General features: G+C 46.0%; 1 protein-coding gene across 1 annotated transcript in view; it reads left to right on the forward strand.

Moving 5' to 3' along the window:
- The window catches only part of GGT5 (gamma-glutamyltransferase 5), a 53,905-nt gene that overhangs the window by 21,459 nt on the left and 9,878 nt on the right, over nt 1–22,568 (forward strand). Inside the window, exons 5-7 of the mRNA XM_075275680.1 lie at nt 7,372–7,529; nt 7,611–7,757; nt 8,413–8,543. Of these exons, the coding sequence (XP_075131781.1) occupies nt 7,372–7,529; nt 7,611–7,757; nt 8,413–8,543 (436 nt within the window). The remainder of the gene's footprint in view (nt 1–7,371; nt 7,530–7,610; nt 7,758–8,412; nt 8,544–22,568) is intronic.

Consider the following 22,568-nt stretch of genomic DNA (forward strand, 5'->3'; position numbering starts at 1 on the left):
CAGCGACTCCTGCACACTTGCAAAAGTGGGCGCACAAGCGCCGCATTTTCAACAGTAGCTTCAGTACATTTGGGTATGTTTTCAAAAAACGTTGCACCACTAGGTTAGACGTGGGCCAAACATGGAACGTGTTGGAGGCTGGCAAGCTCCAGAGCCGCTACCAGGTTCCAGCCATTATCACAGGCGTAAAAATGCCAGGCCCCAGGTGTAGCAGGGAAAAAAAAATGCCATCTCAGCCAGGATGGCATCCCTGACCTCGGAGGCACTGTGCTGTCTGTTCCCCAAGCTGATGAGCTTCAGCACTGCCTGCTGACGTCTCCCCACACCAGTGTTTTAGCGTTTGCCGCTAGTAGCTGGGGTGGAGGTTGCAGCGTCGTAGGGTTTCAGTCTACTCCTGCCATGAATTTTGGCCTGGGAGAGGAGATAGTTTGCACCCCGGGACCAGACTCCACCACATTCACCCTGCTTGTCCTTAAAGATAAGCAGCATCCCTGACCACAGGCGCTTGTCCAAGTGTCGGTGGTCAAGTGGACCTTGCAGCAAAGCGCGGAACTAAGTTGAGTGACACGTGCTGGTGCAAGGCGGGGATGCCACACCGGGAGAAGTTGTGACGGCTAGGGACGGCATAGTGAGGTGCCACAGTTGCCATCAGGTCCGGGAAGGTGGGAGTTTCAACAAGCCGGAACGCCAACATCTCCTGGGCCAGCAGTTTAGCGATGTTGGCGTTCTAGGCTTGCGTGGGTGGGTGGTTAGCGGTGTATTTCTGCCGGCGCTCCAATGTCTGAGAGATGGTGGGTTGTTGTAAAGAAGCGCCTGATGGTGCCTTTGATGGTGCAGGAGAAGGAGATAAGACAGAAACAGGAGAGGATGAGGGAGAAGTCAACAAAGTGGCGGAGGCAGATGAAGTGATGTCCTGGCTCGTCCTCTGGAGTGCATCGCCAGCACTGTGAGCAGAGGCAGTGGCATGAACGGCGGGCGATGTTTGTCCTGCCGTTGCTGCCTGCCACTGATTCCAGTGCTTGGATTCCAAATGACGGTGCATTGAAGTGGTGGACAGGTTGCTCTTCTCAGGGCCCCTACTCGATTTCGAGAGGCAAATTGTGTAGACGACACTATATCTGTCCTCGGCACATTCCTTGAAAAAACTCTACACCTTCGAGAAACGTGCCCTCGATGGGGGAGTTTTTCTGGGCTGGGTACAAAAGGGAACATCTTCGGACATTCCGGGTCTGGCCTGGCTTCGGCAAAGCTGTTGACCTCTGCCTCTAGCTACCCTTTTTGGTGCTGCACCTGCCTCAACATCCACACTACTTTCCCAGCTTGACATCCGCCTTGTCCAGGTGGGGTCGGTGTCCTCGTCGTCCACCACCTCCTCTTCCATCTCCTGTCTCGCCTCCTCCTCCTGCACAATGCGCATGTCAACTGGCTGCCCTGACAGCAACTGCATCTCATCGTCGTCGATGAGGGTGGGTTGCTGGTCATCCGCCACCAAATCGACCGGAGATGGAGGAGACTCTAGTGTTTGAGCATCTGGACACAGATACTCGTCTGTTAGGTCCGTGGAATCGCGAAATGGAGGGGCAGGTTGCAGTACAGTCAAAGGAAGGGAGAACAGCTCTGGGGAGCAGGGACAGTTGGGGTTATTGTTCTGGGAAGATTGGGAATTTTGGGTGGAAGGAGGACAAGACTGTTGGGTAAGAGGAGGTAGAGGCTGACTGGCTGGTGGACAATGTGCTTTAAGCGTTATCTGACAGCCATTGCAAGACCTGTTCCTGGTTCTCAGGCCTACTAAGGTTTGTACCATTCAGCCTAGTTAATGTGGAACTTTTGTGCAAAGTGCAGAACTTAGGGCCTGCCTGATGTTAAGGGACACACGCTGGTACAAGGCTCAACTCATCCTAAGTGCCAAAAACACTGCTGGTGCAAGGCTCTACTCATGCCAAGGGCCTCAATCTCTGCTGGTAGCTCAGCTTAAGGTCCTGTAACTTTGTTTGGAAGGGCTCATGTTAAGGGCTAGAAAAGTGAATTTTGGAAGGTCTTACCACATCACACACACACACACACACACACACACTCAAAATGACAGTTAAGGGTGAGGGCTTTTGGATTTCCCATTGTCTATTCCATCCGTGGTTGTCATGGGGAACGTGATTTAAAGGGGTTGTTGTTACTGTTTGTTGAGCTTAAATTGGGGTTTGTGTCCATCCATTTGGGGAGTAAAGAAGGTTTCCAGGTATTTTCCCACTTTGATAGAGGTTTTTTTGAATGTGTAAAGTGTGTAGTTGTTAGGCTGTGATGTTGGGGTAATAGAGGGTCTTTGGTGTGTTAGATGCCCCCAGACATGCTTCCCCTGCTGTCCCAGTGTCATTCCAGAGGTGTTGGCATCATTTCCTGGGGTGTCATAGTGGACTTGGTGACCCTCCAGACACGGATTTGGGTTTCCCCCTTAACGAGTATATGTTCCCCATAGACTATAATGGGGTTCGAAACCCGTTCGAACACACGAACAGTGAGCGGCTGTTCGAATCGAATTTCGAACCTCGAACATTTTAGTGTTCGCTCATCTCTAATAGTCTATCATTCAACTTGCTGTAAGTGTTAGTAAAACACACAAACTTTTGTACCATATGAGCTTAATTAAGTTTAGAAAATCCCTTAGGGTGCATTCACACTGAGTAAACGCTAGCTTATTCTGAACGTAAAACACGTTCAGAATAAGCGGCGTCTAAAGCAGCTCCATTCATTTTTATGGGAGCGGGGATACGAGCGCTCCCCATAGAAATGAATGGGCTGCTTCTTTCACTCCGTGCAGTCCCATTGAAGTGAATGGGGAGTGCCGGCGTATACGGCAAGCTCTGCTCATGCCAGAGCGTATACGCCGGCACTCCCCATTCACTTCAATGGGACTGCACGGAGTGAAAGAAGCAGCCCATTCATTTCTATGGGGAGCGCTCGTATCCCCGCTCCCATAGAAATGAATGGAGCTGCTTTAGACGCCGCTTATTCTGAATGTGTTTTACGTTCAGAATAAGCTAGCGTTTACTCAGTGTGAATTCACCCTTACTGACATGCCAATTTCTCTGGTGTGTTGCAATTTAACTAGAAATTGAATGATTCAGTGAAAGTGATTCAGTGATTCATGGTAAACATTGGCACAATGAAAGGGTCATTCACTAGAAGTGGAGGCGACCTATCATGCCTTTATTTATATTATCTGACCAGTGGGTACCATCTGCCAAGATGCCCATAATCCCTACATGAAGGGGCCTCAGGTGTGTTTTAGTAGTATCTTCTCTTTGCTGTTTTTCCTTGTACAGCAGGGCTCCTAGCCACAACTTCATGCAAATGGCTGATGACTCAGAGCATCACTGTGCAGGAAAAAACTTGCAATGCTAATGTGGCATAAACACCACAGCGAAAATGCTTCATTTTTAGCGAATCCCATCTACACATTAGGGAAAAATACGTGCAGCAGACACACTGCGATTTCCAAAACTGTCACTGTCAATTATAGCTATGAAAATGCTAGCAGTTTCCCTATAGATATAATGGACTCAGAAAGTCTTTCTGTGAAAAGCTGTTTTCATGCAAAACTTTTTTGCTGTGGCCCGTTATATGCAACGCTTTTTTTCCTGCAGGCAGCACTTTTCATAGAAAGGGAGCCTGCCCACAGAGTTACGCTCCACTCATTCTGAATGTAAAACCCGTTCAGAATGAGCATGTAAAAACTAGATCCCATTGATTTCTATGGATGCCGGCATACGCACGCTCCCTATTGAAATCAATGGGAGGCTTTTTTCCCTATTGCTTTCAATGTGATACGCGCGTAAGCTGGAAAACAATGGGATCTGGTTTTTACACGCTCATTCTGAACGAGTTTTACGTTCAGAATGAGCAGGGCGTAACTCCGTGTGCAGGCTCCCAAAGTCCGCAGGTTTCCTCCTCGGACTTTCTGGTTCCATTATACCTATAGGGAAATGTAGCCAGTGTTTCCATAGGTGTAATTGACTTGCTATGATTTCCAAAACCATGACTGTAAAATGCAGCGGTATTTTTCGCAGTAATTCTATCGTGCCGAACCACAGCACTTACCCCTGCCTTAATGTATGTTTATACTTGCACTTTCTTTTTCTAATTCAGTCATCCAAGTCCCCAGTCTAGCCATTGGCTCAGATTCAGTAATAGTTAGACAGTGTAAAGACACACGCCAGATTTATCACAGTGATGCTGAGCATTAACCCCTTCCAGATTAACACCTTTCTCAAATTTTGTATTTTACTCCCTGATAGCCAAAAGCCATAACTTTTTTCTTTTCGCAAAGTCAGATGAATACTTATGATTGATGAATACATACAGATTGTACTTTATAATGGTACCATGTTCTGTCCTATATACTGGGAAACTGAAAAAGATTAGAGAAAAACTGAGTTTGTGAGACTTTATTTTTACAGGCTTTGTTTTTTACAGCATTCACTGTGCAGCCAAAATGACCTAACACCTTTATTGTGTGGTTCACCCTGATAACGGTGATAGCAAATTTATCATCTTAAATGGATCCAAAACTTTGCAATTACATTTCTTGGAGTTGCCATATTCTGACACTGATACGTACCTTTTTTAGATTTCCATGTATAAAGCCAGATGTATTTTATATTTATACCATTTTAAGGGAGGTCTATTGTTTTGATCGCTTGTTATCCAAATTTTTATGGGAGGCGAAAAACAGCTGTGTGGCTCTTTTCATTGTTTTTTTTTTCCCATTATGTACAGGAACAATGCTTGAGGTTGTAGACAGGGTGTTTTTGGACAAAGGGATACCTAATGTGTATGTGTTTTACTTTATTTATTTACTTTTATATGTGTTCTCAAGAAAGGGGGATTCATTAGAATTTTTAGTTCTTTTTCACATTTTTTTAAACTTTTTATTTTAGTCCCCATGTAGCAAGCCACAGCCAAAAAGCGTGGCAGAAACGCATCAACATTTTTTCACAGAATGTCTACAGAGATTTCCCCTACAGAATTTCTGTCCCTTTTATACCTATACAGAAAGAGGCAATGTTTCCATAGGTATAATTGACATACTGCGATTTACAAAAATGCAACGGCTTTTGAAATGGTGGCATTTTGGCTGTGGATATTTTTCTGCAATTTGTGGATAGAATTAGCCAGAATCCCATTTATTGTTAAGGTACTATAAAATGATGCAGTTTTTGCCGCACCGTTTCTGCTGCAGCCAAATTGCCAAATTCCGCTGTTATTTTTAGACTACCCTAGAAGTCATGAACCACAGGGGGTTCTGTTTACTAATACAAAGTACTGCAATGCATAGTAAAGTCGCTATGGTTCTATTACAGGTTGTCTAGACTATCTTGTAATAGAACTAGTACAATTACATTAAGGGTCCATTCACATGGAATAAACGTGCGCTCATTTTGGCAAAATACACAAGTAAAGAATACACGTATAAAAATAAGACTCCCATTGACTTCAATGACATTTTACACGTGTATTTTGATGTGTATTTTTACACGTGTAAAAAAAATGTCATTGAAGTCAATGGGAGTCTTATTTTTACACGTGTATTTTTTACACGTGTATTTTGCCAAAATACATGCGAGTTTACTCTGTGTGAACTACCCCTGAGCGCGTGTTTACTCTGTGTGAACTACCTCTCCCATTGACTTCAATGACATTTTTTTACACGTGTAAAAAAAAAAAAAACACATAAAAAAAGTCAAAAAAACACGTCAAAATACACGTGTAAAATGAACATTAAAGTCAATGGGCGTCTTATTTTTACACGTGTATTCTTTACACGTGCATTTTGCCAAAACGAGCACGCGTTTACTCCATGTGAATGGACCCTAATGCTACTACTAATAATAGAATGGTGGATGTCGGGAATGGGGTAAATCTGGTGTATTTTTAGGGTGCATTCATACTACGCAATGCCAGCGTGTATCACAGCCGTACACGCCGGCGTTACAGCAGAGCTGCTGAACACTTCCCATTCATATCTATGGGAGCCGGCATGCGAGCGCTCCCCATAGAAATGAATGGGCTGCTTCTTTCACTGCGAGCAGTCCCATTGAAGTGAATGGGAAGTGCCAGCGTATACGGCAAGCTCTGCTCATGCCGAGCCATACACGCCGGCACTTCCCATTCACTTCAATGGGACTGCTCGCAGTGAAAGAAGCAGCCCATTCATTTCTATGGGGAGCGCTCGCATGGCGGTTCCCATAGAAATGAATGGAGCTGCTTTATACGCTGCTTATTCTGAACGTGTTTTACGTTCAAAATAAGCTTCAGTATACATAGTGTGAATGCCCCCTTAGACTGTCTAAGACTATACCACCTTTTAGTTGGCTTATTTTGAGCCAAAACTTACACCAATATTTGGCACAATTTGATTGTATTTTGCTGCATTTAAGTCACGTCCACTTGTCTAGCAAGTCAAAAAGTGTTTAGTTCAAACTGCAAGTGTCTGGAGGTGCCGCAATAGGGGACTTAGGAGTTTGATGAGAACTTTTAGAGTCTACTCTATATATATATATATATATATATATATATATATATATATATATATATATTATAAACCGATGGCTGGTCAAGTAATGGAGGGGTTGTACATCTCACCCGGACTACTAAGGTGGGAGAGATGAGAAAACTCCAGAAGGAATGTTTGTTCTCAGCAGACAACTTTCGTCTGCTGAGCATTTTGGTAAATCCTCAGTATTGGGCTGGATTTTTAGGAATGGTAGGTAGGTTGGTAGTGGGACCTGTCATTCCACCCCCCCCCCCTCCAGTCCACACTTTGTGGATGTTCCGGCAGCGACTCAGCTGCAGAGTCTGCTCAACAAGGGAGGCTTAAGAAGTTAGCTCCAGCAGCAGACTGGGGGAAGACCTTGGCTGGAGAGTGAAAGAAAGAGGTCATATTTTTGGAGCTGTGTCCTGAGGGATTCTACTGGCCTTTTGATTCCTGTTACTCTAGGTGAGGTAACCTATTCTATGTTTAGTTAGAGCCTAGCCGGGCAGGTATTTATTTTTGTATTGTTTTCTTTGTTGCTGCACTACCTTTTTGAGTGAAAATAAACTCTACCTTTGTTTTGGACTAAAGAAACTGGACTTGTGTGTCTATGCCACCCCACCTAGCAACTCCAGACCCTGACAATATATATATATATATATATATATATATATATATATATATATATGCACTAGATATGGAGCTGTGTAAACTGCACTCCACCCCTGATGACAATACCGTATATCAAGAAAGCGAGCAGCACAGGACCTACTCCAAGCTGACATGTTGATACGTGTATACATACCATAGGTAGTTTCTTTCTGATCTGTGTCTGTATCTTCTAGTCAGCTGCTTTGTAAGGACAAAGGAGTATTAAAAGCAGGAGATCCTGTTAACTTCACCCAGCTGGCGCACACCCTGCAGACTCTGGCAGATGAAGGCGCTGACAGCTTTTATAATGGCTCCATAGCTGAGAAAATGATAAAAGATCTCAAAGAGCAAGGTAAGTTTATTTACTTTTTCCTTTCTATCGCATATATTAATAAATTAATAAGTTTTCTTCTTTACTTGATTTTACTATTAGGTAGCCTTCTCTCTCTGGAAGACCTCAAAAACTACAAGGTGCAAACTGTAAAACCAATAGAATTGCCTCTGGGAAACTATACATTGTATACACCTCCTCCACCAGCGGGGGGAGCAGTTCTCGGATTCATTCTTAATATTCTTGAAGGTAAGAACACAGACCTCCCTGTTGTGTAGTGAAAGCTTGTCAAAAGCATGTAAAGCAATATTTACCTATCCAGCTGAGTTAACCAATATTAATGCAGGGGGATAGGGCCAGTGAGACATCAGTTTCTAAGGTTCAGTACTTCTCTTTTATGTTTTGATACATGCTAAAAACCTTAATGTAGATTCACATGTTCCATGTAAAACTCAGTCTATGTGTTTGCCGGATTTACCGGCCTGACCTTCATACCAGGAGTGGCACTTCTAGTATCATAGTTATCTATCATGTTAGTAGTCCCTGCCTTCTAGATAACTATGATACAGAGTCCCCCTCCCAGCATAAAGGTCAGGCCAGTAAATCTGGCAGACACACGGACTGAGTTTCACAGTGACACTCGACCTTGTGTGAATTAAGCCTTAGACTTCTTCAGTCTGCTTAATCCACTGAATTTGGCTTGAAAAAAATGCAGCAAAATCTGCAACAGAGATCTCAGCTTTTCTGCAGTTTGTGGCCTCAGCCAAGGATTGCTTTATACAATAACTGAACTAACATAATTGTGGAGCAAGGGACTGGAGTAGGGACATGACATTATGTCCTCCTATATGTATTAAAATTTAGATGTCAAAACTGAAAACTAAAATCAAGCAACTGGTTTTAGGATATAATTTTGATAAAAGTGCCATGCAGAATGTGCCTGACCAGATAGAAACCTACCATCGTATTGCGGAAGCCTTCAAATTTGCCAATGGACACCGAGATAAACTTACAGACCCTGACAACCTTCAAAAGGTATGAATATAAGTAGACTGTCAGCAAAACTGGTAAATATAACTTTCTAATAAAAATAAATAAATAACAAAACCACATCCATGTCCATTATGTTTAAATTGTTCTAGGTCATTATATTTTTTTTTACATACGGTCCAATGTTGTGAAACACAGTAAAAAATCAAACAAACTGCAATTTTTTTGAGTTTTTGCTGCATTTTTCTCTGCATTTCTTCCTCCTTTATTAAATCAATAGCCCAGCAGAAGGAGCAGACCTTGTGTGGAGGACACCAGAGCATCGGGGACAGGTTTATGATTTTTTTTATTTTTAAATTTTTTCACTTCCCCCGGAACATTGTAAAAATATTTGCTTGCAATTCTGCAGGTAAAATTAACAAGCTGTGTCTTTGAATTTGCAGCTTTTCTGCAGCGGCTTTTACACAATCAGCTCTCAGCGTATACTATGAGCCCTGGAACTAGCAAAGCCTAAGGCTAAGGCCCCACCGTCCAGAAACGAAGCACTAAAGCGCTGCGGGAACAACCGCAGCTGGAACGCATTGCGGTTCTTTCCGCAGCGCTTTGAACAGTAAGTTCACAGAGGTTTCCTCTGCAGACGTTCTGTTACCATTATATCTACGGGAAGGCCGCCGGTGTTTCCATAGATATAATTAACATGCTGCGATTTTGAAAATCGTGCCAGTTTTGGAAATCGCAGCGTGTTCACGCTGCGGATTTTAACGCAAAGTGGTCATGGGACTCACATGAATCCCATCCACTTTGCTGTTACTGTAACTCTGCAATTTTTTCCATGGTGTTTCCGCCGCGGGCAAATCGCAGCATTTCCGGCCAGTGGGGCCCTGGCCTAAGGAGCCTAAACAGCTCTGTTCACTAGGGGTTAATTATCATTTGAGCTATTTTCTTGTTATCTGGGGAAAAAAATATTTTTAAAATAGGTCGGGGGAGGTTAAATTTTTTTTAAAAAAAAATCATACACACCTGTCCCCGGTGTCCAGTGTCCTCCCTGTGAAGTCCAGTTCTTCTGCTGGGCTGTCTTCTCAAAGTGAAACTGCTCGTCGGCTTTGACGTTCCAGATGTCTTCTGCCAAAGGATGACAATGGACAGGCAGGACCGGACCATACTGGGAGGAACCGGAGCACTGGAGAAAGGTGAGTATGATTTTTTTTTTTTCACATCCTCTGGGTTATTTAAAATATAAAAATTTTGCCTATACAACCTCTTTAAGTCTAAACATACCGTGCACCTAATGTACTAAAAAACTACTGCAGCACATCTCTCATTCAAGAGAATGGACTATGCAAAGTGAGAAACGCCTTCTATATCAACCCTCTGGTCTGCGTAAATCCGTTTCCTAATAGGGCATTGTAAAACTACATAACAGTTAAGATTTATTAAATACTGCTAAAAGAGTTGAGTACATACAATGCTCTGCCTTCAGGATTAAAATGGAAGATATTTACAGAAACTGTTCTATGGACAGGTAAATGCAATAAATCCATCAACAGTTATGTATTTATCGCTGTTTCTGCAGTTCTTCAGTGATATTTACTTTATCAGTGTAGGATTGCTACCATTACCAGTGCACCAGGAGCTTAAAGGGGAATTCCCATAACCCTTGTTCACCAACCTGCAGGCGCTGTGCTCTGTTCACTTCCTGGTTTTCTCTGCACATTGGTGGGTTGGGGTTTCACTTGCTCTGCTATCTGCTATGTTTGCAGTCAGTCATGAGGGATTGGTTGTAAATGCATTACCACAGTATGAAGCTGATGTAGAAGCTGATGTAGCAGAGCTGGATTTTAATCAGCTTGCATTACATACAGAGGTACTGGACTCCCTATCTCAGCCCTTATCAGCCAAATTCAATTAAACCAAAATCAGAAATGCCGGAGCTCTCACCTCCCCCCTCCCCTATCTGAGGATTTCTGTTACTTGTCAGACATAAACAGCTCAGAGCTGCACCCAAACACTCAGCCCCTGCCTCCCCCCTGAGAGCAGGCAGCTACATCACTTGGGAACAGAGCAGATAAGCCCAGTGGCCATAGAAACTGAGTGTAAACAATGAAGTGAATAAATTAAGATAGCGGCCAAACAAAGCAGTTTTGATAAAGCAATGTATTTAGGAAAAGTATTATATGCACATAAACTAGCAGTATATATAGGATGCTTTTCATGGGACAACCCCTTTAACAAACACAGGATCCCACAGTGATACCACATTACTGGTATAATGTACAAAGGTATGTCAAAGGGATAATGTACACTGATATCACAGTACAGGGATAATGTACAGTGTTTTCACACTACTGGGATAATAAGTAGAGATGAGCGAACACTAAAATGTTCGAGGTTCGAAATTCGATTCGAACAGCCGCTCATTGTTCGTGTGTTCGAACGGGTTTCGAACCCCATTATAGTCTATGGGGAACAGATACTCGTTAAGGGGGAAACCCAAATCCGTGTCTGGAGGGTCACCAAGTCCACTATGACACCCCAGGAAATGATGCCAACACCTCTGGAATGACACTGGGACAGCAGAGGAAGCATGTCTGCGGGCATCTAACACGCCAAAGACCCTCTATTACCCCAACATCACAGCCTAACAACTACACACTTTACACATTCAAAAAAACCTCTATCAAAGTGGGAAAATACCTGGAAACCTTCTTTACTCCCCAAATGGATGGACACAAACCCCAATTTAAGCTCAACAAACAGTAACAACCACCCCTTTAAATCACGTTCCCCATGACAACCACAAATGGAATAGGCAATGGGAATTCCAAAAGCCCTCACCCTTAACTGTCATTTTGAGTGTGTGTGTGTGTGTGTGTGTGTGTGTGTGTGTGTGTGTGTGTGTGTGTGTGATGTGGTAAGACCTTCCAAAATTCACTTTTCTAGCACTTAACATGAGCCCTTCCAAACAAAGTTACAGGACCTTAAGCTGAGCTACCAGCAGAGATTGAGGCCCTTGGCATGAGTAGAGCCTTGCACCAGCAGTGTTTTTGGCACTTAGGGTGAGTTGAGCCTTGTACCAGCGTGTGTCCCTTAACATCAGGCGGGCCCTAAGTTCTGCGCTTTGCACAAAAGTTCCACATTAACTAGGCTGAATGGTACAAAGATTAGTAGGCCCGAGAACCAGGAACAGGTCTTGCAATGGATGTCGGATAATGCTTAAAGCACATTGTCCACCAGCCAGTCAGCCTCTACCTCCTCTTACCCAACAGTCTTGTCCTCCTTCCACCCAAAATTCCCAATCTTCCCAGAACAATAACCCCAACTGTCCCTGCTCCCCAGAGCTGTTCTCCCTTCCTTTGACTATACCGCAACCTGCCCCTCCATTTCGCGATTCCACGGACCTAACAGACGAGTATCTGTGTCCAGATGCTCAAACACTAGAGTCTCCTCCATCTCCGGTCGATTTGGTGGCGGATGACCAGCAACCCACCCTCATCGACGACGATGAGACGCAGTTGCTGTCAGGGCAGCCAGTTGACATGCGCATTGTGCAGGAGGAGGAGGCGAGACAGGAGTTGGAAGAGGAGGTGGTGGACGACGAGGACACCGACCCCACCTGGACAAGGCGGATGTCAAGCTGGGAAAGTAGTGTGGATGTTGAGGCAGGTGCAGCACCAAAAAGGGTAGCTAGAGGCAGAGACATGTCCAGAGGCAGAGGTCAGCTGCTTTGCCGAAGCCAGGCCAGACCCGGAATGTTCGAAGATGTTCCCTTTTGTACCCAGCCCAGAAAAACTCCCCCATAGAGGGCACCTTTCTTGAAGGTGTAGAGTTTTTTCAAGGAATGCGCCGAGGACAGATATAGTGTCATCTACACAATTTGCCTCTCGAAATCGAGTAGGGGCCCTGAGAAGAGCAACCTGTCCACCACTTCAATGCACCGTCATTTGGAATCCAAGCAATGGAATCAGTGGCAGGCAGCAACGGCAGGACAAACGTCGCCCGCCGTTCATGCCACTGCCTCTGCTCACAGTGCTGGCGATGCACTCCAGAGGACGAGCCAGGACATCACTTCATCTGCCTCTGCCACTTTGTTGACTTCTCCCTCATCCTCCCCTGTTTCTGTCTTATCTCCTTCTCCTGCACCATCAAAGGCACCATCAGGCGCTTCTTTACAACAACCCACCATCTCTCAGACATTGGAGCGCCGGCAGAAATACACCGCTAACCACCCACCCACGCAAGCCTAGAACGCCAACATCGCTAAACTGCTGGCCCAGGAGAGGTTGGCGTTCCGGCATGTTGAAACTCCCGCCTTCCCGGACCTGATGGCAACTGTGGCACCTCACTATGCCGTCCCTAGCCGTCACAACTTCTCCCGGTGTGGCGTCCCCGCCTTGCACCAGCACGTGTCACTCAACATCAGGTGGGCCCTTAGTTCCGCGCTTTGCTGCAAGGTCCATTTGACCACCGACACTTGGACAAGCGCCTGTGGTCAGGGATGCTGCTTATCTTTAAGGACAGGCAGGGTGAATGTGGTGGAGTCTGGTCCCGGGGTGCAAACTGAGGTACCCTATCTCTTCTCCCAGGCCAAAATTCATGGCAGGAGTAGACTGAAACCCTACGACGCTGCAACCTCCACCCCAGCTACTAGCGGCAAACGCTAAAACACTGGTGTGGGGAGACGTCAGCAGGCGGTGCTGAAGCTCATCAGCTTGGGGGACAGACAGCACAGTGCCTCCGAGGTCAGGGATGCCATCCTGGCTGAGATGGCATTTTTTTTTCCCTGCTACACCTGGGGCCTGGCATTTTTACGCCTGTGATAATGGCTGGAACCTGGTAGCGGCTCTGGAGCTTGCCAGCCTCCAACACGTTCCATGTTTGGCCCACGTCTAACCTAGTGGTGCAAAGTTTTTTGAAAACATACCCAAATGTACCGAAGCTACTGTTGAAAATGCGGCGCTTGTGCGCCCACTTTTGCAAGTGCACAGGAGTCGCTGCTAGCCTAAAAACACTCTAGCAAGGCCTACATCTGTCCAAACACAGGCTGTTTTCCGTCATTCACACACGCTGAAACCCTACAATACCATATCTTGAGCAGGGTGTGTGAGCTGCACAGACCTTTGATGGAGTTCCATCTACAAAACCCAAGGGTTCCTCAAAGTCAGCTCCCAAAGTTTCTGCACCATGAGTTTCCAGGGGTGGCAGAGTTATGGCTAGGGGCAGAGGCATGGATAGGGATGATGTCTAGGGGCAAAAGCAGTGTGGATGTGGAGGCAAGCTAAGCAGGAAAAACTGGGGGTACAAGCTAAGGCATGGACTGGGGTGATGTCTAGGGGCAAAAGCAGTGTGGATGTGGAGGCAAGCTAAGCAGGAAAAACTGGGGGTACAAGCTAAGGCATGGACTGGGGTGATGTCTAGGGGCAAAAGCAGTGTGGATGTGGAGGCAAGCTAAGCAGGAAAAACTGGGGGTACAAGCTAAGGCATGGACTGGGGTGATGTCTAGGGGCAAAAGCAGTGTGGATGTGGAGGCAAGCTAAGCAGGAAAAACTGGGGGTACAAGCTAAGGCATGGACTGGGGTGATGTCTAGGGGCAAAAGCAGTGTGGATGTGGAGGCAAGCAAAGCAGGGAAAATGGTGGCTAGAGACAAAGGGATGTCCATAGGCAGCAAGGGCAAAGATGCAAAACTCTCCCCTGTTTCAAGAATTTTCCTGACTTGTCTCCCCACAAAACATTCCTGGGAGGAGGGCTGAAACACCACCCTCCTCCTCCTCCGCTGTTAGATTGACCCCAGCTACGAGCTGAAAACGCTGCAACACTGGTGTGGGGAGACGTCAGCAGGCTGGGCTGAAGCTCATCAGCTTGGGAGACGGACAGCACACTGCCTCTGAGGTCAGGGATGCCATCCTGGATGAGATGGCAATTTGTTTATCCCCGCTGCCCCTGGGGCCAATCTTTTTTGTCTTGTTGGAGGGCTCTGGAGCTTGCCAGCCTCCAACACGTTCCATGCCTGGCCCACGTGTTCAATGTAGTGGTGCAATGATTTTTAAAAACATACCCCAAATTAGCTGAGCTAAGGGTGAAAGTGCGACACTTGGACACCCACTTTCCCAAGTCTACAGTACCTGGAGCTAGCCGCAATACACTCCAGCAAGGCCTACATCTGCCTGAAGCACCTACTGTTGTGCGAGGTCACCACACGCTCTAACCCTAGATACCGTATGTTCAGCAGGGTGTGTGAGCAGCAGAGACCTTTGATGGAGTACCAGCTACAAAACCCAAGGGTTCCTCAGAGTCAGCTCCCTCACTTTCTGCACCATGAGTTTCCATGGGTGGCAGACTTATGGCTAGAGGCACAGGCATGGATAGGGGTGATGTGTAGGGGCAAAAGCAGTGTGGATGTGGAGGCAAGCTAAGCAGCAAAAACTGGGGGTACAAGCAGCCGGTGGCATCATCACTGACAAGCACAGCTGTCTGTCAGCTGACAGGCTGACTTTCACCAAAATGAACAGACAATGGATAGACTCATCATATACATGTCAGTTACATGACAAATTTAGTGCAATTTGCAAGTCCAAGATGGGTTGGAGATCTACAGAGAGGAATCTCACCACCTCTTGCAGGTGCCATCATTTGGAAGGCAAGCCCTGGGCTCAGTGGGTGAGAGCAAGCGCAGGATAATCGTCGTTTGGCCTGGCGGCCACTGCCTCTCCCACTGTTGACAGGGCTGGCGCTGCAGTCCAGACCAGCAGCCAGGACACCTCCACATCTGCCTCTGACACTTTGGGGAGTTCACCCTCATCCTCACCTTTTCCTGCCATTTCTCCTTTTGCCCGCGCCATCATGCGCCTCTTCCCAGCAACTCCCCATCTCCCAAGCCTTTCATTTCATGCTAAAGTACAGCGCAACCCACCCGCATGCCCAAGGCTTCAACGGCCTCATCTCAAGAAATCTGGCCCAGGAGATGTTGGAATCCCGGCTGGGGGACACTCTGCCCTTTTTGGGCAGAGTGTCTACTGCGCCACCGCACTGTGCCGTCCACACCAGCACTTTCCCCCAAACATGAGGCGGTCCCTAAATTCAGCGCTTAGCCCTAAAGTTCCACGTGACCAGTTACGAATAAACAAGTGCATGCGGACAGGGACGCTACCTTTCAATTTTGGCACAGTGGTTGAATGTAGTTGAGGCGTGGACCGGGTCGCAAAATGTGGTGGCCTGACTTGTCTCCCCACACAACATTCCTGGGAGGAGGGCTGAAACACCACCCTCCTCCGCTGTTAAATTGACCCCAGCTACGAGCTGGAAACGCTGCAACACTGGTGTGGGGAGATGTCAGCGGGCCGTGCTGAAGCTCATCAGCTTGGGGGCCAGACAGCACACTGCCTACAAAGTGAGTCATGCCATCCTCGATGAGACGGCAATGTGGTTTTTGCCACTGCACCTGGGCCCAGGCATGTTGTCATGTGTGATAATGGCCGTAACCTGGGATCGGCTCTGTAGCTTGACAGCCTGCAATATATTCCATGCCTGGGCCACGTTTTTAACTCATTGCTGCTAATCTTTTGAAAAAGGTACCCCAATGTTCCTGAGCTACTGGTGAAAGTGTGGCGCTTGTGTGGATAGTTTTTAAAGTCTATAGTTGCCGCTGCTAGCCTCTATGCACTCCTACAACGCCTGTACCTGCTGGAACAACGGCTGTTGTGCGACGTCTCCACACTGCTGGCACTAAACATATCATGTGTTGAGCAGAGTGTGTGAGCAGCACAGACCTTTGATGTAGTTCCAACTTCAAAACCCTCGGGTTCGTCAAAGTCAACTCCCTCAGTTGCTCAACCATCAGTGGCCATGGGTGGCAGACTTATGTGAAATCCCATCCCATCCATTGCACTGGACACGAAAGATTAGCATGCGCTCAGCACAACTTCGGATATGGCAGCTGCGTTAAGCAGGGTGCAGGGTACAACACAGACCAGGCCCGAGCACCAGGAACAGGTGTTAGAAATACTGCAGCATCCGCCATTTCCTTCCAATTTTGGGGTTTTGGACCCGCCACCGACTTGTCTGGACCTAAGTGGGGATCATGAGACACAGTTGCCATCAGGGCAAGCTGTGGTCATGTGCGGTTTGCAGTAAGGGGCCAGTGCGCAATTGGAAGAGGAGTTGGTGGATGACGAGGCCACCGACCCCACATGGACAGGGGTGATGTCTAGGGGCTAAAGCAGTGTAGATGTAGAGGGAAGCTAAATCAACAAAAAACCTGGGTAGAAGCAAAGGCATAAACTGGGGTGATGTTTAGGGGCTAAAGCAGTGTAGATGTGGAGGGAAGCTAATTCAACAAAAAAAAAAAAACAGGGTAGAAGCAAAGGCATAAACTGGGGTGATGTTTAGGGGCTAAAGCAGTGTAGATGTGGAGAAAAGCTAATTCAACAAAAAAAACAGGGTAGAAGCAAAGGCAAAAACTGGGGTGATGCTTAGGGGCTAAAGCAGTGTAGATGTGGAGGGAAGCTAATTCAACAAAAAAAACAGGGTAGAAACAAAGGCATAAACTGGGGCGATGTTTAGGGGTGAAAGCAGTGTAGATGTGGAGGGAAGCTAAGCAGCAAAAACAGTGGGTAGAAGCAAAGGCATGCAAAACTCTACCCTGTTGGAAGACTTATTCCTAGGTCTGGAACACGTTAATGGCCCCCCTGGACAAATTACTGCCACTCAGGGGCCTAGTGTCACCAGGAGGGACAAGTATAGGCGCATGTTGTGGGAATACCTGCCGACACCAGCTCTGTCCTCTCCGATCCCTCTGTGCTCTACAGCCTACACTTATTTTCTCATCTTTTTTTCTGCACTGCACATCTCTTGCCTGCTTCCTTTGGCATCTTACAAGTGGTGGTCCACTTCCAAAGATGGTAATTTCACTAGACAGTGTAACGGGAGTAGCTGAGGGATCGCTGTCTTAACCACTTTTTGGCACAAAATTAACTTCCAAAGCCAAATATGGTGCAAGTATATGATGCAAGGACACCTACACACCTATCTCTGACACATTGGGGAGTTCACCCTCATGCGCCCTTTTGGCCTGCACCATCATGCGCCTCTTCCCAGCCACTCCACATTTCCCAAGCTTTTCATTGCAGGCAGAAGTACAACACAACCCACCCCCATGCCCAAGCCTTTAACAGCCTCATCGATAAACTGCTGGCCCTGGAGATGTTGGTGTTTGTTTATGCTTCTGGAGACCCAGGCCTTCCGTCAGCAGATGGCAGCTGCTGGGCCTAGCCGTTACTACTTCTCTTGGTGTGCTGTCCCTGCCTTGCACCTGCATGTGTCCCATAACATCAGTCGGGCCCAGAGCTCTGCGCTTTGCTGCAAGGTCCACTTGACCACCGACACATGGACAAGCGCCTGTGGTCAGGGATGCTGCAGTGCTTATCTTTAATGACAGGCAGGGTGAATGTGGTGGAGTCTGGTCCCCGGGTGCAAACTGGGGTGGCCTATCTCCTCTCCCAGGCCAAAATTCATGGCAGGAGTAGACTGAAACCCTACGATGCTGCAACCTCCACCCCAGCTACTAGCGGAAAACACTGTAACACTGGCGTGGGGAGATGTCAGCAGGCCGTGCTGAAACTGATCAGCTTGGGGGACAGACAGCACAGTGCCTCCGAGGTCAGGGATGCCATCCTGGCTGAGATGGCATTTTTTTTTCCCTGCTACACCTGGGGCCTGGCATTTTTGCGCCTGTGATAATGGCTGGAACCTGGTAGCAGATCTGGAGCTTGCCAGACTCAAACACGGTCCACGCATGGCCCACGTTTTCCAACTTGTTGGTGCCATGTTTCTTTGAAACCTACACCATTGTGCCTGATATACAGGTCAAAGTGGGGCCATTTTCGTAAGTGAGAACTAGCCTCTGCTAGGCAGAAAACATTCAGAGCACACTCCTCTCATCTTCGCACCGTTGGCTGGCGGAGGAAGACGAGGGGGTTGGAGTGGCATCTGATGTCCCTGTCCCACACGAGGCTAGAGGGTGCACTTCAGTGCATCCCATTGCTTCACCACAAATGGTGTGAAGGGGAGTGGAAAATGGAGGAAATGGAGAGTGACCCTTACAGTTGGGGCCAGCAAAGGCATGCCAAGTAACACACTGGCACACATGGCTGACTTCATCTTGGGTTGCTTTTCAACACATATTTCACATCATGAAGAACAAATAATACTGGATTTTTACAAGCCTCGAACCCCGTTCTAGGTCTAATGTCTGTTCCTTTCTTATATTAGGGGAGAGGGAAAAAAAATTACTTCAGTGATACGTTTAGCGTACATAGACTGACTATTAATGTGTATCCCACTTAGTGTTGTTAGGGTTACACACCGTCACAACCTGGCTAAAGCTTCTATAGCTGTTAATAAAGTCAACATAACTTTACGGTATCCAAAAAGACAGCTGGTACCGACAGAGAGCAAGACAAATGTCAACCAAAGCTGTGAGCTCTGAACACCCACAGTGACTTTGGCGTCATCATAATTATAAGGGAGCGGGTGGTAATAAATAACTTGGCAGTGCCTAAAACCCAAAAAGCTTATACAACTATATTTACATTAAGATACACAAATGACACTTTTCAGTAGCATGTCATGAGACAAGCTGATAAGCTCTTCCTTTGTGCAGTGCTATTTGAAAGTTAAACGCTGCCTTTATTTTAATTCTGGAGAAGGTGCAGACATTTGATTTAGAACATGTTGTCTTCATTGTCCAAATCCTCTATATAGGTAACGTGTTTTTCGGGCCGAGCTGTCTGGGAACGAGCTGGTGCAGCACTGACAACCTGGTTGAATATGGCAAGAGCCTGAGATGTAGGGTGAATGAATCCCCAAATTATTTGTGGAATTCCCAGTGAGACAATGGCACTATATACCAGTAGCAAAAATTGTGGGTGCACGTAACCCCCATATATTCTTTGAATTCCCAGTGAGACAATGGCACTGTATAGCAGTAGCAAAAATCGTGGGTGCACGTAACCCCCATATATTCTTTGAATTCCCAGTGAGACAATGGCACTATATAGCAGTAGCAAAAATTGTGGGTGCACGTAACCCCCATATATTCTTTGAATTCCCAGTCAGAAACTGGCACTATATACCAGTAGCAAAAATTGTGGGTGCACATAACCCCAATATATTCTTTGAATTCCCAGTGAGACAATGGCACTATATACCAGTAGCAAAAATTGTGGGTACACGTAACCCCCATATATTCTTTGAATTCCCAATTAGACAATGGCACTATATAGCAGTAGCAAAAATTGTGGGTGCACGTAACCCCCATATATTCTTTGAATTCCCAGTCAGAAACTGGCACTATATACCAGTAGCAAAAATTGTGGGTGCACATAACCCCAATATATTCTTTGAATTCCCAGTGAGACAATGGCACTATATACCAGTAGCAAAAATTGTGGGTGCACGTAACCCCAATATATTCTTTGAATTCCCAGTCAGAAACTGGCACTATATACCAGTAGCAAAAATTGTGGGTGCACATAACCCCAATATATTCTTTGAATTCCCAGTGAGACAATGGCACTATATACCAGTAGCAAAAATTGTGGGTGCACATAACCCCAATATATTCTTTGAATTCCCAGTGAGACAATGGCACTATATACCAGTAGCAAAAATTGTGGGTGCACGTAACCCCAATATATTCTTTGAATTCCCAGTCAGACAATGGCACTATATACCAGTAGCAAAAATTGTGGGTGCACATAACCCCAATATATTCTTTGAATTCCCAGTGAGACAATGGCACTATATACCAGTAGCAAAAATTGTGGGTGCACGTAACCCCAATATATTATTTGAATTACCAGTCAGAAACTGGAACTATATAGCAGTAGCAAAAATTGTGGGTGCACATAACCCCCATATATTCTTTGAATTCCCAGTCAGACAATGGCACTATATACCAGTAGCAAAAATTGTGGGTGCACGTAACCCCAATATATTCTTTGAATTACCAGTCAGAAACTGGAACTATATAGCAGTAGCAAAAATTGTGGGTGCACATAACCCCCATATATTCTTTGAATTCCCAGTGAGACAATGGCACTATATACCAGTAGCAAAAATTGTGGGTGCACGTAACCCCAATATATTCTTTGAATTCCCAGTCAGAAACTGGAACTATATAGCAGTAGCAAAAATTGTGGGTGCACGTAACCCCCATATATTCTTTGAATTCCCAGTCAGACAATGGCACTGTATAGCAGTAGCAAAAATTGTGGATGCACGTAACCCCCATATATTCTTTGAATTCCCAGTCAGAAACTGGCACTATATACCAGTAGCAAAAATTGTGGGTGCACATAACCCCAATATATTCTTTGAATTCCCAGTGAGACAATGGCACTATATACCAGTAGCAAAAATTGTGGGTGCACGTAACCCCAATATATTCTTTGAATTCCCAGTCAGACAATGGCACTGTATACCAGTAGCAAAAATTGTGGGTGCACATAACCCCAATATATTCTTTGAATTCCCAGTGAGACAATGGCACTATATACCAGTAGCAAAAATTGTGGGTGCACGTAACCCCAATATATTCTTTGAATTCCCAGTCAGAAACTGGAACTATATAGCAGTAGCAAAAATTGTGGGTGCACGTAACCCCCATATATTCTTTGAATTCCCAGTCAGACAATGGCACTATATAGCAGTAGCAAAAATTGTGGGTGCACGTAACCCCCATATATTCTTTGAATTCCCAGTCAGAAACTGGCACTATATACCAGTAGCAAAAATTGTGGGTGCACATAACCCCCATATATTCTTTGAATTCCCAGTGAGACAATGGCACTATATACCAGTAGCAAAAATTGTGGGTGCACGTAACCCCAATATATTCTTTGAATTCCCAGTGAGACAATGGCACTATATACCAGTAGCAAAAATTGTGGGTGCACGTAACCCCAATATATTCTTTGAATTCCCAGTGAGACAATGGCACTGTATAGCAGTAGCAAAAATTGTGGGTGCACGTAACCCCCATATATTCTTTGAATTCCCAGTGAGACAATGGCACTATATAGCAGTAGCAAAAATTGTGGGTGCACGTAACCCCCATATATTCTTTGAATTCCCAGTCAGAAACTGGCACTATATACAAGTAGCAAAAATTGTGGGTGCACGTAACCCCAATATATTCTTTGAATTCCCAGTGAGACAATGGCACTATATACCAGTAGCAAAAATTGTGGGTGCACGTAACCCCAATATATTCTTTGAATTCCCAGTGAGACAATGGCACTATATACCAGTAGCAAAAATTGTGGGTGCACGTAACCCCAATATATTCTTTGAATTCCCAGTCAGACAATGGCACTATATACCAGTAGCAAAAATTGTGGGTGTATATAGCCCCAATTCTATTGCTAGGGGACTTGCAGGGTATTTCTGAGGTGAAGGTGGGGGGGCACACCGTTGGAACGGGGATTTGGGGTGTATATATGGGGTATACGGGAATACATTGTCAGTGTGTTCCATTCAGGATCCGGGGAAAGCTGGGTTGCGGCGATTGAGCCCGTCAGTGCCACGTTACACTGACAAGCTTCTCCCTGGAATTTAGCTCTTATAAGAGCTGTTGGTTGTCTTCTCCTTCCTATCCTAGCCTGTCCCTGCCTACCCAGAATCTAAGCCCTAGCTAACTGGACGGAAACCTCCGTCCCCGGTGAATTGCAAGCTCAGAATGACGCGAAGCTGGGCGTCACTATTCTTTTAAATTAGGGGTCACATGTTTTCGGCAGCCAATGGGTTTTGCCTACTTTTTTCAACGTCACCGGTGTCGTAGTTCCTGTCCCACCTACCCTGCGCTGTTATTGGAGCAAAAAAGGCGCCAGGGAAGGTGGGAGGGGAATCGAGTAATGGCGCACTTTACCACGCGGTGTTCGATTCGATTCGAACATGCCGAACAGCCTAATATCCGATCGAACATGAGTTCGATAGAACACTGTTCGCTCATCTCTAATAATAAGCACAGAGATTTCACAATACAGGGTTAAAGGCCACTAGGACGTAGCACAGAC

Source organism: Leptodactylus fuscus, chromosome 1, assembly GCF_031893055.1.
Source record: "Leptodactylus fuscus isolate aLepFus1 chromosome 1, aLepFus1.hap2, whole genome shotgun sequence".
In the NCBI taxonomy this organism is placed as follows: domain Eukaryota; kingdom Metazoa; phylum Chordata; class Amphibia; order Anura; family Leptodactylidae; genus Leptodactylus; species Leptodactylus fuscus.